The 17,079-nt window shown below is 38.8% G+C and overlaps 1 protein-coding gene across 1 annotated transcript in view; it reads right to left on the bottom strand.

The window, feature by feature from the left end:
- Positions 1 to 17,079, bottom strand: part of LOC101854555 (ubiquitin carboxyl-terminal hydrolase calypso) — a 24,038-nt gene that overhangs the window by 1,073 nt on the left and 5,886 nt on the right. Inside the window, exons 6-12 of the mRNA XM_013079891.2 lie at positions 16,496 to 16,647; positions 15,578 to 15,656; positions 13,879 to 14,002; positions 12,521 to 12,535; positions 5,900 to 6,881; positions 3,678 to 3,751; positions 1,743 to 1,835 (exon numbers count right to left, since the gene is read on the bottom strand). Coding sequence (XP_012935345.2) covers positions 1,743 to 1,835; positions 3,678 to 3,751; positions 5,900 to 6,881; positions 12,521 to 12,535; positions 13,879 to 14,002; positions 15,578 to 15,656; positions 16,496 to 16,647 — 1,519 coding nt within the window. The remainder of the gene's footprint in view (positions 1 to 1,742; positions 1,836 to 3,677; positions 3,752 to 5,899; positions 6,882 to 12,520; positions 12,536 to 13,878; positions 14,003 to 15,577; positions 15,657 to 16,495; positions 16,648 to 17,079) is intronic.

Raw genomic sequence — 17,079 nt, 5'->3', positions numbered from 1 at the left:
CCCCCAACAGACCTAATAACAACTGTGCTGCTTGGCAGAGTAGAGGCAAGGAGAAATAAATAAGGGAGAAAAACCCCCCCACCTACACCATACATTGAAATGTAAAATCTGACAGTGTTTGTGTTCGTTTGAGTAAAGAGAAGCACATTGACACAATAATGGTATTTTTTTAGTGCTGGGAAAAAGTAAGACAGACAAACAAAATCAACAGAGGGAAAGTTAAGAAGTACAAACTATCGGTACTAGTGGCGCCCTCCAACCACCCGCTCCGACAACGGTATACAACTTCATGAAATCATACATAAAAGTAGAGACCCATAAAGATGGGAGGCCTGTTGTGACAAGACAAGAAGTGGGGCACCGACTCGTTACCTCAGAATTACAAAGTTCTATCAGACATGTTTGGCTGTTTTGAGTTACTAAGACCATGAGGTCAGAAACCAAATGTTCTATCTGCTCTATCAAAAATCATAAGACTATTCGGAGTCTTCGTCAAGATATTCAAAGAATTGCATTCGACAAAGCTTGACATGATGTGCAACTCAAAATCTTTGACATAAAATTTCTCAAAACTGGGTACTGAGCAGATAGAACTTCGTAATTCCAGGGTAGCGAACTGACAAACACGTCCATGATGACAGGTGTCAAGCCCGGCCTTCCTTTTTTCATTTGTTTTAGTCAGTAAGAGTTTTACTGCACTTGCAACGCAATTGGTTCATATAAGTGCCGCAGATTAGAGGTGTCGGAAGAGAATTTGTTTTAGTATAGGTTTTATGGCGCTCGCAACTGCACAAGGTCATTTGAACGCCAGAAGATTAGAGGTGTAACAAGAGAGTAACAAACATAAAAAAAGAAGGAGGGGAGATAAAGATGATACAGTGGGTGTCACATTTAACGAGGTTGCTGGGACCGGCTTGTTGTCCTCGTTGGATCCGACCTCTCGTTGAACGTGACAAAGGCAAAAGTAAAGAAAGGAGACCGGTTCATATATTACACGATGTACCAATACCAGTAATTAAAACTTAAACAATTGCTCCCCCTGATGACGAAAATCTCACACAGCATCAGTGTGTGCGTGTTTGAGCTGTGTTCTGGCCGTCATTTTTGCATTTTAATTTATATTTTTCCTGGACACTTCTCGTGTGGAAACATACCCCCTCACATCTAGGCCTAGATATCTACATTAAGTAAAGGCGGGAGCTTGGATTTTCTGATCAGGGGAAGAAAAGAAAATTGAAAAAAAAAAAGGTCTCAATCTAGACCTACCCATCCAGAGTTCATCCAGTTTCACATCGCGTTCCCAACGACCACCTCCCGTCTCTACAGTAGGCTAACCCTCGCTCATCCTCTCGGTTTTGGGGCCCATATTAGGAGGCATACTAGATCTAGCAATGCAATGTATTAGGAATTGGTGATGGGCTTTGAGCTTCACGTGAGATGGAGAGAAAGGAGAAACATTTTCTTGCTTTTATTTTGTTAATGCGACCTCGTTGAAAGCGACTTCGGTCTGTTTGCAACCTCATTGGAGCCGACGTACATTTACAAAGAGATATAGAGGAAAAAAATCAGGGATTAAGGATTGCCTCGTTGGAGATGACTTCTCGTTGAATGCGGCACCCACTGTAGATGTTTGATAGGAAAGAAGAAGCAAACCACACCAGAGCACCCGCCAAACACCCGCGCAAGAGAATAAGAAACACAAAAAGGAGGGGGGGGGGAGGGGGGTGTAACACAAAACTCACCTTGTACTTTTTACGTTTCTCATTCTCCTCTTTCAAGTTATTTTCACACAGCTCAATTTCATTTTCCACATTTTTCAATAAGTCCAGGAGATCCTGCAGAAACATCAGTTGAGATTTTATCAGCTGAAACAGTGGGTATACATTGCAAGATGGAAATTCTCCAAAGTTTTTTCAAACTTGTCCCACAGTGAGTTGGGAGTAATCAAAGAGCTAGTTTTAGTACAAGTTTTATGGCACTTGCAATACAAATAGGTCGTATAAGTGCCGAAGATCAGAGGTGTTACTGGACCGTAACATACAAAGAAAAACTAGAGGAGAGAAGGATGATAGATGTATGAAAGGAAAGAAGGAGCAAACCACAACAGAACACCCTCATCAAAGAGTATCTTAGCTGTGGAAGATCAGATGTGTTACTGAGAGCAACATTCAAAGACACACAGAAAAGCTGGAGGAGACATAAGGATGATAGATGTTTGATAGGAAAAAACGAGCAAACTACATCACAACACCCTCATCAAAGAGTATTTTAACTGTGGAAGATCAGATGTGTTACTGAGAGCAACATTCAAAGACACACAGAAAAGAACTACATCACAACATCCTCATCAAAGAGCAAGGACAAAATATGAACCACCTTGGAAGACTTTCTTACAATACACATCAGTGACAAACTTTGGCAGCAATTTCCCTAAAAACTCAATTCCAATGGGACTGATCTAAATAAGTTGCCTACTACAGTCCGTGCCGGCTTTAAGCACGCCGGCATAAAGCACGTTTCCGACTCAAACACGCTAAACGGCTCTTACCGAATTTTGGCTATATAAATTGCACGCCTTTAAGCACGGTAACTTCAGCTTCAAGCATGCTTCATTTACAAGACTTAGTCAGTACTTTTATGATGACCCATCGAAGTTCGAACATAGTCTACACCGCAGCAGTGAGTGTGTTAAGAGAAACACAAAGAACGCAGGTGAAGGAGACACACACACGCACACTCGCACTGGCGGAGAGGAAGGTAGAGAGTAGAGAGATGCACACAGCCGCGAGCGTAGACATAGGATAATCTAGCCTAGGGCAAAGCTACACACAGACAAAAAAAATACAAAGAGAGTCAGGAAGACAAGAAAGGGAGGCTGGCTGTGATTTCACCTTTAACCCTCGCTATCCATTAATCCTGATTATGTATTGTGATGACGCATGAGGTGGGATAAAGGCGGTAGTATGAATGTGGCACAGTGGGCAGTGGTACGCACCAGCAGTGTGTAGGCCTAGTGCGCTGTATCATGACTGGCCATCTAAATTAAGTTTTCATTTCCCATTCGACCCCAAAACAAAAACAAACAAGCAAACAAAAACTACCATGGTGGGTACAAATAACAGTGCACACTTTTGCAGGACCGCTACAGACCTACTTACAAACAAAGGGAAATAGCACCGGAAATTTTCTACACGAAAATCTCTGGATTATGTCTACTTCGCACTCAAGCACGCTTCGGCATTAAGCACGCTTAAGCTTTCTCCCGATGACCGTGCTTAAAGCCGGCATGGACTGCATAACTTCTAGTAAAAGATTAATTAAGGTCAGGGGTCACCAATCTGCAGCTTGAATGAGATCAATTCATCAAATCTGCTGCCAAATCCATGTGGGGGGAAAAAACACAAACTTGAAAGATGTGTTCTTACTTGGTCCTCGAGATAATCTAACTATTTCATTCTACTCTACCGTGCAAATTAAACATGATATATTTTATAACTTCTAGCTCATGTGCCACTCTCTCAATTGAATATGAATTTAGTGTAAAGTATTGAACAAAATAATTATTGACATTCAGTGAGTTATCCGGTTCACTTAGAAAAAAATTTAGTGATCCCTGATTCAGAGGATGAGAGCCTCAAGTAGGGGCTTACTTAAAGAGAGATGTGCACTGAACAAACCTTTGGTGTGAAGGCCTGACTGGACCTCCTCTTTCTCTTGTCCCTGTGATGATGGTGGTGGTGAACCTCACCGTCTGTTGAGTAAAGACAATGAAAAATCAAAATGTTGTTTTTTACTAGGAGTTTTACAGCACTTTCAACACACAGAATTAGTTCATATAAGAGCCAGAGATTAGAGGTGTTACATAGGTGTTACATGGGAGTAACAAGCACAAAAACGGGGGCAGATAAGGATGATAGATGTTTGGTAGGAAAGGAGGAGCAAACCACAGCAGAGCATCCGCCAATCACCTACAAAAATTGAAATAGAAAGTTGGAAAGCAGCTGTTAGAGGAGATTCTATGTGCACTTATATAATCATCTCATTACTAAGACCATTTATTCAAGTTGCAGAGAAGTGTTCTGACTTTGTATTGTAAATATTGAAACAAAAAAAGGAGAGGCCACACTACAATACAAAAGAATAACAATAATAAAATAATATCATGTACTCCCAACTGCATGTCCAGAAAGGACATGACAACATAAAGTTGTAAATATAATTTGAAGCCATTCACATTAATTTGTCAAGGAATATTTTCAAATACTCTACATTTTTACATGTCACAGGCCTACGATTTCTTTTTACAATAAAAATTCATATTTTATATGAGCTAATATACTTAGCGTCAATAAAAACCAGACACATTTTAATTGCGTGTTTCAAGAAAAGTTGAAAACCCATTGAGCTGAAATTTTCCGCACATTATTGTGAACACTTGACGCTCCTGATCTGCCTGCATTTATGATCAGGTGCCCAATTAATAAAGCTCAGGTCTTGTTTTGTTAAAAACCGTGTTTTGTCATTTTTCTCGAACGTTTTTGGTTTTTTAATTTTATTTTTTGGGTTTAACACATCTTTTATCTGTAGCCAAGAATAAAACGTTAAAAGTTTCATTTCAAAACATCTAAATCTAAAGATACAGCATGCCGCATTTCACGAACGAAGAGCGCAATCAGGCAGTTAGTATGCTGAGGGCCAATACGCCAGTAGCGAATGTTGCAAGGACCTTCAATGTGACAAGAAACATGATATATCGACTAATGAATCGTTTGCAGACGTCTGGATCCGTGCAGGATGGTCCCCGGACGGGTCGTCCTAGAGCTACAACACCAGCCCATGACCGGAACATTCGAGTCTTGCACCTACGAGATCGCTTCCGGCCTGCTACCAAGACAGCCAGGGAGTGGAAGGGACGGAGAACCATAAGTGCGCCGACGCCTTAGACCTCAGCCGGTCACCTTGGATCAGCTATGTACAGCACTTACAAACATATGGAACAACATTCCACAGCATCCCATACAAAGACTTTTGCGAAGCATGCGGCAGAGGTGCACAGGAGTTGCCAATGCTACGGCGGCTATACGCGGTATTAACTGTGACTTTTCATTTTAGGGTCTACAATTAAAAGATCAAATTTCAGGAAATAAAGTTCATTTTTCAAAATTATTTTTTGAGTAATTGATTTGTAAAATGTTCAAACTTTCCTTATAGAGAGATTGTTTCTGGTTAAAATCAGTCTTTCAATACAAAAAACACTCAAAAAGGGGTGTCTGTTTTTTTTTTACGCCAAGTATAGTATCAAAAAGAAAATCCAAAGAACAGAAAGCATGAACCCTTTCGTATTCACGACATTTATTTTAAGTTTTTTTAAAAATACAACTAGTAGAGGCTGTTTCAACAACCCAGAATGAAAGGACTAAGATCTGTTTTAGGGTGACTGAAACGGTTTGCAAATCATAGGTTCATTGTATAAAAATATATGCATATAGTATATATAAAGAGAAATTGGACAAGCTATCTAACAGGTTATTAAATAATGCGAATAATGTACGTATTTATTTGATGTTTACTTTGGATTATCTTCTGTTTTTCTTTCTATTAATTTTCTTACATGAAACCACTGGGACAAGAACTTTGCCTTTGAAATAAATAATCAACGTGCTCCTGTGACTTTATGCAGCTGCGAGCGCCGTAAAACTTTTACAAAACTGAAATTATCAATGTTTTGTCTAGTAACTTAGTAAGGCATTAAACTCAAAACCAAACAAAAGACTGACTAAAAAAACCCCCAAAAAAGCCCCAACAATCTTTTTTTCAAAAATGGCGCTCGCAAACTGCATACGGTCATCATATGAGTGCGCAGGACACATTAAACACCCGCAATAATCTGCATACATACCCGGTCCGCTGGTCCCATCCGAGAACTGCGGGCTACTCTGACACGAGCTAGTGTTGAGGCTGCCAGGAGAGCTGAAGCCGGAGCCAATCTCCGAGGCCGTGTCCGTGCTCTCACTGCTGGCTGCGCACGGGGAGGAGTTGTTGAACTTGGTCTCGATACTCAGCGGTTTGGTCACGTCAGACTTAACCTCCATTCCTGCCCCGGGCTTCGGATCTCCCGAGTTTGTCCCACATACTGCACTAGTGACTTCCACCTTGATACTGATGGTAGGCTCACTGTCTGGATTTTGAAGTGGATTTGACGTATCCATTACCTCCTGCTTGACTGGGGCGTCTCGATCACTTGTTGCGTTTTCTTCTTTCTTCACAGTCTGCAGGTCTTTGTTTGTTGGCGTGGGGTTATCTTCCTCCGAAGACGTCGCTTTAATCGTGTCTTCTCCGGAGAGAGAGGAAGGTGAGGATGACATCTGACTCGATATTTCTGAGGGAACTTTGCTCGACGACAACACCGCAGATCTTAATTTCATCTGAGCAGCATCCTCAGAATTGGACGAGTCCGTGCCAACAGACGTTGTGACGGTCGTCCCACTGGTCACAGATAAAGAGGCTGACGAAGTCGCAGACACAGATGTTGAACAGGCAGAACTCGACGACGAATGAACCACAGATGATGTTAACAGTGATACGGATGAGGAGGAAGATGAGGCAGGTGCTTTCAAGATAGAAATAGGTAATGACGAGGACGTTTTAGATGATCCAACGACCTGAAGAGGTAAAGTAGAGATCAGCTGTGAAGTCGACGAAGTTGACGGCAATCCAGAGGTAGTGGACGAGGTGGACGGGCCAAGGCTAGTGGCCGGATCTGAAGACATCGTGCTACTTTTTGCAGCCATGACCGACGGATCTGCTGTGAAAGTCACGCTTTTTTTCACCTCACTCTTTGTTTCCGAGTCAGACTTTTCACTGCTGGCCGGAGACACAACCTGTGTCAAAGGTCAAAGAGGAAAAGAAAGAAAAGAAAAACAAAATGTTACTTACTAAGCTCTGAGAGGGGGGTACATGTACTAACTTGGAACCAACTAAAAAGTCTTGTATACAAACAACATGATATGATGAGAGTAAAAGACAAAATGTCTCGCCAGTCTAAGCTCATTCAGACACAAGTAAGCAAAGTCGAAAACTACTCTAGTGACCACCTGTCCAAGATAATCACCAGTATAAATGACCGCTCCCTCCCCTCCCCCGCATTTCTAAAATACATTTCGCATTATAATGACACTGTCTAATAGGACCACCTGTCTAAGATTACCACTTTTCTCTTCGACACAGAGCAGTTGTCTTAGACAAGTTCAACTGAAGTTTGAACCCCTCATTTATCTCACAGGTGGTCACAATTTAAAACTTTTCTCAGCTATCAATAATCATTAACACTACAAGTTCATAATTAATTATTACACGCGACATATTCTCTTGAAAACAGTAGAGAAATATAGCTGTGTGCAAGAGGAAAAAATCTTAACAATTTGAACGTCATTTTAAAAGATGTGTCACATATAAAATGAAGAAAGGGCGTTTAAAACATGGACAGCACGTATACTTAAGCAGCTCAAAACAAGAAGTACATGGAACCTTAGTTGTATTTCACTTCTGTGCAGCACAACAAAAACAAAACAAAACAACTAAATACATTCCATGACAACAGCACAAGTGATTTTCGAGGCTACAAACAGTATCTGTTCCCTCTAACTAAAGCATGTTGTATAAATTTTGTACAACTGAAAGAGAAACTTGTAGGAAGAGGGAGAAATCTAGAGCAAACATATTAAGAATACTAGCAAATCCAACAACAGATTTTCATTGATATTCTGAGGGCGCCATCAAATTCAAAATGCATGTCAATCAAACACTGTCAGCTACAGGCAAACTGCTTTCTGAACACAATCTTCTCCGAGTACAATGATAAAATACGTTTCCACAGAAATCAAAATATAAACTCATAACACTTCATAGTAGACTAACACCCCCCCTCCCCACACCAATGGCCTTCCACTCTGTAAAGTAGAAAAAAATCTAACCAATAAATCAATAACTATGAGTATTATCGGTGTACAAATATTGCTCCAGGCCAGATGAATAGAAATCGGAAGAAAAGCTTTGCACAATAGCATAGAACATACTGAGAGATATATTTCAAGCTAAAAAGTTGTGGAGAAAGGTAAATTCTTGAGTCCCAAGCTCACAAAAGCAGAAAAGGTGTCTGTCTGCTGTGGCATATTTCCAGACTGTAGTGTCAGACTGGAGCTTATCTTTGGAGAAATATGACAGGAATATAGATAAAGTCAACACAAAGTGTTCTCTTAAAAACAGCACCTTATTAGTCCTTAAATGAAAATAATAATAACAATAACAATAATAATAATAATAACAGCATTTTCAAAGCGCATACCCACACGCTACTGCATGCTCTATGCGCCTTACAAAACTATCATTACCCCAGCAGACCCTAGAACACCCACAAACATTCTCAACTTGATGCATCTATAAAAACACATACTTTCCAGGCAGAAAGGTCCTAGATCTATATTTATTTTAAAAAGAAATGAATGATCAGAATTCCCCATGAAGCAAACATATTATAGCTGAACAACTTTAAACCTGCAACCGTTGTTCCAGTTATGATACCTTTATATACAATCAAACCTTCTGTAACGGCCATTTGCCCATGACAATCATCTGTACAAACCACCACTTCCCATCTTCTGTTGTTTATTTTTCTTACTATAATGAGACTGTCCAAGACGTCCACTTTTTTTTACACAAACACTTTTCTCCTCAACAATGGGTGGCTGTCTTGGACAATTTCGACTGAACATGTGTATCATCGTGGTGAAATCATGCGCTCATAAAAATAACTCGTTTTTCCACCCATCAATTTTTTTAAAGAAAAAAATCCTAGGGACAAATAAAAAAAATGTATCAAGGCCAACCTTCAAGTAAGGATATGCGCCATATAAATTCAATCGATCAGTATCATTAATGCAGTAAAGTGCAAAATCAAAACACACTAGACGAGATATCCTTTCTTCAGATCAATCTCCTTTGCCGGTCATTTCAGCACTGAACCGTGCCAGGAGAAAGATTTATAAGGAGAGCAACACAGGAAAGACTGTGGGAGGACAACATAAAAGGAACATCTACGCTCTGGCCTTTCTTCAAAGGGTGTAAAGGATCCAGGGAGTAGTAAGTGGGATCTTTAGTTAACTTAAAGTCCCTTTTCACCTATGGCGCTCATATGACTTTATGCAGTTGCGAGCACCGTAAAACCTCTACTAAAAAAATCTTTTCACCTACTGGAGAGAAGACGAAACTTGGCCGGACACTGACCATGCAAACTCGTAGGACACCACAAGCATAACTAAAGGGCGGCTATTTTAACAAAGGTAAAACAAATATAATACCGAAAGTTGAGAGGTGAACAATTGTAGGGGAACTAAACCATATCCACAGCAAAGTTCATCATAATAAGTTTCAAAAGTTTTCACAAAAAGAGTTGTTCAAGGACACAGCATTCCCATAACATTACCCAAGACAGATGGTGGCTCTGAACAAAAACAACTTTTTCAGAGATTTAATTTACACCAGAAAAATCCAACCAAACAAATCAAAAAGAATGGGTCAAGGCGCAGTACACACCCTACTGCTCATTTAAAGGAGAAGGGGCTTTAGTAAGTCATTACCCTAGGGGACTAAAGACAGAAAAAAAAGGGGAGGGGGGGGGGGGGTAAAAATACCCATATAGAATCCCCGAATCACAATAGCACACAAAACATACAAATTTATACATATCTGACTGTACAAATTTTTTCCTTGTTCTCAACAGCATGCAACACAGAATACGTGTAAAAAAACACACAACACATTTCATCAAATCCGAATCAACATATACGTAAGTCTTAGTCTGAATAATGTTATCATAAAACTGAAACATATTAATAACGTATTTAAGAAAAAACGGCCGCACGAGCATATTCAGAACACAGACGGTCCACTCCTTCACCTTGCGACTTTTGTTCCTATGATCGGGCATTATTTTTTCCCCTCCCACATGTGTCCTAAAGACGCAGGCTTTACAAAACTGCTTTCAGGCAGTGCTACTCATATTCCTACATCATACACTTGATTGTTCCATATCAAATGAGTTAATTTAAAAAAACAAAAAAACAAAAAAACAAAACAAAACAAAAATACTTTTAAAATGTATTTCATTTCTGTGGAAGTAGCTGTATCGTTTGTTTATTTTGCTCCGCTATTGACCTTTTAAAAACTTTTCTCTTCAATATTTGTTGTCTTTCTTTTCTTATTTCTTTCTTGCTTCCTTGTGAGATGGATCATGAAAAGGTTTCATCATCCCCACCATCTTCACCAGCAGACTCAACTTCATTTTTTACTTTAGCTTTCATAGTAATTATCTATGTCTGAATCACTCAATAGTTGCAATAAATTCAGTAGCTGTAAGCTATTTAGATGTAATTTAACGTTATCTTTTAACAACAATGGCACACTTTCTAAACAGAAAAGTAAGACTTTCAAAAATGCAATCCAGCAGTCCTAACTGTTTTTGGAACTTTCACTTGATCAAATCTCAAAAACTCAAACAAAACAGATATTAGCAGTTTAAAAAAAAACTTGATTCAAACTGAAATGAAAGTTGGTCAGGAAAACTTCACTAAGTACATATATACAGACGAATCTGTCCAAGATAGCCACCCATTGCCGAGGAGAACGCAGATAATCTAAGACAGGTGGTCCTCTTAGGCAGTGGTCATTATAATAAAGAATAAACAAAGGGGGGGGAAGCGGAAAGGGATTGTTTGTACAGGTGATTGTCTCGGACAGGAGGTCGTTAGAGCTGGTTCAGCTGTAATTGTAACATAAACAAACAGATGTAGGCCTATTCTGTCTGCTGTGGTGTCACCATGCAACATACTCTACCTCAAAACAGTGAAAGAATCAACAACAAAAACAAACAAACAAGAAACAGTTGAAAACAACAATGAACATTTTTTTCCCTTTTACCAACGATAAAATTATAGAACAGACTTAATTCACATACAACATTTATTCCTCAAGAAACTAATGTAAAATTGAGCAAGAAAATACAGGTTAGGCGTCTAAAAATAATACTCGTTCTCCTCTCCAATACTAATTTATCCAGTCTTATTAGCCCTTGACATTTTCTATCCAAAACTGGAAACACATACTGCTTGTATAATATCAATCATTTTAGTTAATAATTCATTAATTAAGAAAACTTCATTTACTGGTTGCAATTATTAGAAATTGCATACAGTTATGGAAAAGTAATGACACTGATACGACTACATTATGGAACCTTGAAATAAAGTGTATTTCGGTGCACGAGAGATATATGAACATTTTTGGATTTGAGATGAACACAGATTTGCAGATTCCATTAAAGAGAGACAACACAGAGACATTGCACAGAGACATAACATAGAGACAAGTGAAAGAAACGACACTTCTTTGAAGGAACTGAAGTACATTTGTTTGAGAAAAGGCTGAAGTAAGACAGCCTAATCGTCATTTGTTTTTTTGTTCATGATTTAGTTCTTTTGTGATAATGAATCAGCTATGGTCTTTTTACTACTGCTTTCAAAACCAAATCACCACTTCAAGGACAACCAATGCTTCTTGTTATTTAAGACTACTTCAACTAAAAAGGAGGTAGTGTCAATCAGAAAAGGGGTAAACCTTGCATGACTGGGGTCCATTTTTCAAGGAAATTACATAAAATAATGACAAATGTCCTAGCATGAGCCCAACAAAAATCTTTAAAAATTAAATAATAAATAAAACACAATAATCCTATAGTGTAAACTGAGTAATAAATCCAAACCTGCCACTCTATGAAATCTTAAAGTCAGGATCTCAAGGGGGGAAAAAATCAGGATCTGGTGAAAACTTTCAGATTTCGTACAAAAATAGGGCTCTGGCATAGATTAAAAAGTTAAACAAATGATCCAAACTCCTGTCCCTCACCATAAAAGGTAAATTGTATCTCCAATTTCAGAAGACTTACTGCAACGCTGAAAACTTTAGCAGCAAGACTTTACACTCAAAGATGAAACTATGCGACAAAGGCAAACATTTTGTTGTGATTGAAATGTGTAGATTGTATCTTGAACATATACAGTGTACTACAAAGTACATGTTGTATTAAAGAATAAAAATAGGCAAAAGGCCAAAGAAGAAGGAAAAGGAGTGAGTACAAAATAAGTGAAATTAAAAGCATCGGCTGAATTCAATGAATTTTACATCAAAGTTTCAAATGTTATTGCATCCATAAGAAAAACGAAACTTTAATAATAAACAATGTCAAGAAATTCCATTAATGTTTGACAAACTGCAGCTTCTGATCCTGTTCTTTGTGTTACATAGAAATAAACCCCCAATTTCTCATTTTGCCATTTAAAGACTAATAAAACCACAATTTCCGGTAATCAATAACGTCTGGAAAACTAAAACCAATCAAAAGCCTCTGGCAGCATCTGATGCCAGAAAAGCCTGTCAACCAGAAACTGCAAACAAGTTCTGAGATTACCTTGGCATCCAGCAGCTGGATTTGTAAAGAAAACAGGTAAAAAAAAGTGGGGGATGGTGAAAATTACTTGAGTATGAGATGAAAATGGCTTCGAGGGAGTCAACAGCAATGACTTCGAAGTTATGTGCTTTTGCTGAACTAATAATATCAGACTCGGGAACATGGAGAACATATGACTGGCAATACCTAAAAATGAGACTAAAGTAGCGGGGTCTCAATCTAGGAAATTAGCCAACAGCAATAGTTCGGGTGAAAACAGAACTCATTTATCTATCAAAATGTTGGGATAGAGATGATAAACTAGATGATGACTGAATCATTTCTCATCTTCATTAACGTATTTCAAGACCAAGTTTGTGGTGTTACATAAAATACACAGCCGGGGATCACTTCTGTATTATCCATCACATATATATATACATTAGGAGTCCTCACATACTGCCTCTTTTCTTTCTTCATAAAAAACGTTTTTCTCTGTTACAATTTTTGAAATGACAAGGAGAATAATAAACCAGTGAGGAGAATAAAGCAAAAGCGTGACAAAAGGGTTGACGAAAATGAGTAAGAAAAAGGGAAGGAAATAGGTGTTATGATGGGCACAGAAAAAGAATAAATATGCTAAACCAACAGAATGATAAATGTTCTTTCGTATTACCAAAAAAAGAAAAAAAAAGAGTTATCTTATGATCAAGCTTATTGCCACATCTAAGAAAAGTGCTTTGTACAAGAATAGTGCTTTGTAACAAAAGAGTATCAAACCCAAAAGTTTTCTTAGTTGGCAAAAAGATTGCCCTCCAAAACAAACAATATACTGAGGACAATATTTTGAGGAGGGGAAAAGAAAAAAGATCTTCCCACAATTAAATGAAACAACAAACTCATCACATCGCCGGAGCTTCCACCCGTATCTTTGTCTTATATTTGATCATACAATTCCCTCGGCTATCTATGAAACAGTGTCAGAATAAAGAGTACGAAGAAGAGGAGGAGAAGATGGAAAGGTTAATTTATTTATTTCAGTTAAGATAAGCATATCAACACAATAATGGTCCTGTAGTGCTGGAAAAAAGTAAGACAGGCAGACAGACACAACAGAGGAAAAGAAAAGAAGTAGGACCTATCAGCAGCACCCTCCTACCACCCGCAGAGACGGGCAGGAGTATGGGGCAATCAGTGAGGCACTACAATTCTTAAAAAAACACACACACACAAAATTAAGAGAAAAAATGTCATATGGGGGTATAAAAAAAGAATGAATAGTTTTGCAAATATTGCTAAAAATAATGTACACATCATGCTGAGCTGAGTACAAAGCAAAGCAAATACCACACTCTCCACTCCAAAATCCAGCATCTTACCTGCTGTAGAGCTTCCAGAACAATATTGCGGTTTGTCTTGAGAGTTGACAGTTTCTGTTCTAACAACTGGCGCTTGTCCGGGACAACTGCCATCAAGTTGAAGCGAATGTCGTGATATGGTTCACTGAAGATGTAAGAGGACAAATAAAACAGGCATTGGTACATAGGTCAAGGTAATAAAAAGGATCTGTGGAAGATTGAAGAATAAAGAATACTTTGGATCATAGCACAAGAAAATGATGCAAATATCTTTGAAGTAAAAAACAAACAAACCAACAAAACAAAAACAAAACCAACTCATACTTGGTTTGAGCGAACTCTGAAAGATTTTTCTGAAAGCAAACATTGAACTATCTCTTCAAAAAAACAAAAAAAAAAAAAAAAGTACTGAACATGAGGTGTGCATTACCACTACAGCATGTGTCAGTCACGTACACCTCATGAAGTAGACTTTCACAACTAATACAAACACAATGGAATCCCCTTAAACTGAAATCTGCAGGACCGCCAGGTTCTTTTAGGTTTAGACGTGTTTTTTGGTTTTACACAGATCGTTCAATTAGCGAAGAAACAAAATTTGGGTTTCTATTTTCTTTGCTTTTGGGGACCAACCGAGCTCAGTTTACACAGACTCTACTGTATCTCAAAAGTAAGCCACACTAGAGAAACTACTAGTTATCCATTAACCCTTTGAGCCCTGACCTCCTGAGGCTATCGTGCCCCACTGCCTGAGCTCCTGAGCGATATATAACAAACATTCATATGATCGTCAGAATCACAATCCATATTCCACTCAGGATAGTCCCTGTCATTACCAGCATCTTAATCAGAGTGATATTCAAAATAATCAATAACCTATTGTGTAGGAAACATTGTTTTCTGAACGTATTTTGCCTCCGGCGGGCGGGGTTGGAGACAGGGTCTTGCTCACTATTGAACCGGTGGCTAGGCATACGGACAGTTTTACGCGCCACAAGTGCTGGTGGCAATGGCTAAAAGGGTTAACAGCATACTAAGTACACAGCCTGGTGTCTAAATTTCCCTCTTTTTTTTCCTGCAACTTACATGTTTCTCTCTAAAATGCGACTTGAATAATGCTAAATCACTAGAAGCACACTCTTCAACTTTTTTTTCTTATTCTACCTTTGAATATTCCACTGATTTTGATACTATCTTGTCAATTTAGACAATAAGAGTGCAATCTTTGATGAGGTTTGAGTTAAACTTTGCTGATAGGTCCATCAGACCTACCAATAGTTCACAGAGATCCCATTACCTCTTTTTATTCTTTTAAGCCCATTTTTCTATCTTCTTTCAAAATTTGACAAATTTTTTTGGTCCTAGACCCATATTTTCCAACACTACTGCATGACTGAAACACTGAAAAAGACTGTCATAAAGACTGTTGCCTTTAAAATTCATCGACATAAAGAGAAAAATCAGTACTACCAGCTTTAGGGGGTAAAATGAAAGCTCAAAAAGGAAATTAAACGAACCAGCCCATGAGCTGGTTCGCTGACTCAAATAAAAAGAAACAAAATAATTCACCCAAAGAGCTGGTTTAATGACTTAAGTAAAAAAAAAAGAAGAAATAATTCACCCAAAAAGCTCGTTTTATGACTCAAGTAAAAAGAAATGAAATAATCCTGACTGTAAACTGGTTCAGTGACCAAAGAACAATAATAAAACAGCAGCATACCCGCCCGTGGCCATTCCCAGTCTGTCGGTGATGACACGACGAAACTTCTCCGTCCAGGCCTCACCTTTTTCACATGGGCCTGAAAATGGAGAGTGAAAAAAACAACATAGGGAAAATAGTGAGGCAAGTAATATTAATTAATTTACAGTACAGTCGAAATTGTCCTAGTCTTAGACAGCCACTGATGGTCAAGTAAAAAAGCAGCTGTCTTACAGTGTTACTTTGATGTAAAAAAAATTTAAAATTCTCACCTTTGATTTCCTTTCCTGTTCTTTAGTCCGATGCTGTCATTTGCTTGCATCTCCCTCCCCCCTCCCCCCCAACCTTCTGCCCCCTTTGTGTTCCTAACTCCCTTACTCTTGACTCTTTCTACTTCTATTCCCGGCTTCTTTTAACTGCTGTCTTTCAGCCACACACCTGATCTTAGGGTCAATAAGATCGATCCATCATGGATAAGGAATAAAAATCTCAGAGGTCTCCTGTGCAAGTTGTGCATACTAAAGATCCCTTGGTAGTCCTAAAATCTATAAGAGTAGGCTTTGGACGTCATCCAGGTAAAAATTCAAATTTAACTTCAACCAAAACTGAAAATACTCTAGCCAGCATTTAACCCCCCCAAAAAACCAAAACAACAATGCCTTCGAAATCAGAACGTGGCTGCCTGAAAAGACCCTACAAAGTAGGAAAAGTGGTCACATACCTAAAAGCAGTTGCACTGCGGGTTGAAAAACAAGCAATCTACTAACCCTGAGATCTAGGAAGGGAACGCAAAGAAGAGACTCTTTCCAACACTCTTGGATCTAAAAGAGCTGACAATGTCAGAAAACTTCTGGCTCCTATTCTCCTCCCCTAACCGTCTCCCCATTTCACAAGGAAATAAAGATCAAAGCATCCTCACAAATAAATAAATAAACCCACCGTGATCAATTGGATGAGGTTTGAGACCGTCCAGCTCAAAGAGATGTCCCCGTATGGGCACGTAGCTCACAAAGTGAAACGTCTCAGAGTCCATAGCCCTGACACTGGATAAGCCAGACTGCTTTTCTGGAACAGGTTTGCTGGTCTCTGGCCTGATAAGATAAGATTAAGATAAGATAAGGTTCTGGGATAAGATGAGATAATATAAAATAACAGGATAGGATAAGATAATAAAAAATGACAAGATAAGATAGTAAGACATGATAAGATCAGCTCAAATAAGGTAAGATAAGATAACTTAATAAGATACGACTATCTGTTATTACTGGTGTAGGCGGTGTAGTGGTTAGGCACTTTACCCTTGCATGCAGAGGACCCAAATTCAATTCCCATACAGGGAGAACTTTATCTAGCACCTCTCTCTTTCTATTGGGATGCTGTATCCCTTTCAGCTTGGACTGGCTCTGCATAACAGGGTCAAAGTCCTATATAGGGGCTCTCGTGGCCTAGAGGTTAAGGTGTTGGCCTCTCATTCAAAGGTCCCGGGTTCGATTCCGGGGAGCGACCAAAAAATTTTCTTCTCT

The sequence above is a fragment of the Aplysia californica genome, unplaced genomic scaffold (assembly GCF_000002075.1).
Source record: "Aplysia californica isolate F4 #8 unplaced genomic scaffold, AplCal3.0 scaffold00067, whole genome shotgun sequence".
Taxonomy (NCBI): domain Eukaryota; kingdom Metazoa; phylum Mollusca; class Gastropoda; order Aplysiida; family Aplysiidae; genus Aplysia; species Aplysia californica.
Note: the sequence above shows the minus strand (reverse complement) of the source record. Positions and strands in the feature narration are given on the sequence as shown.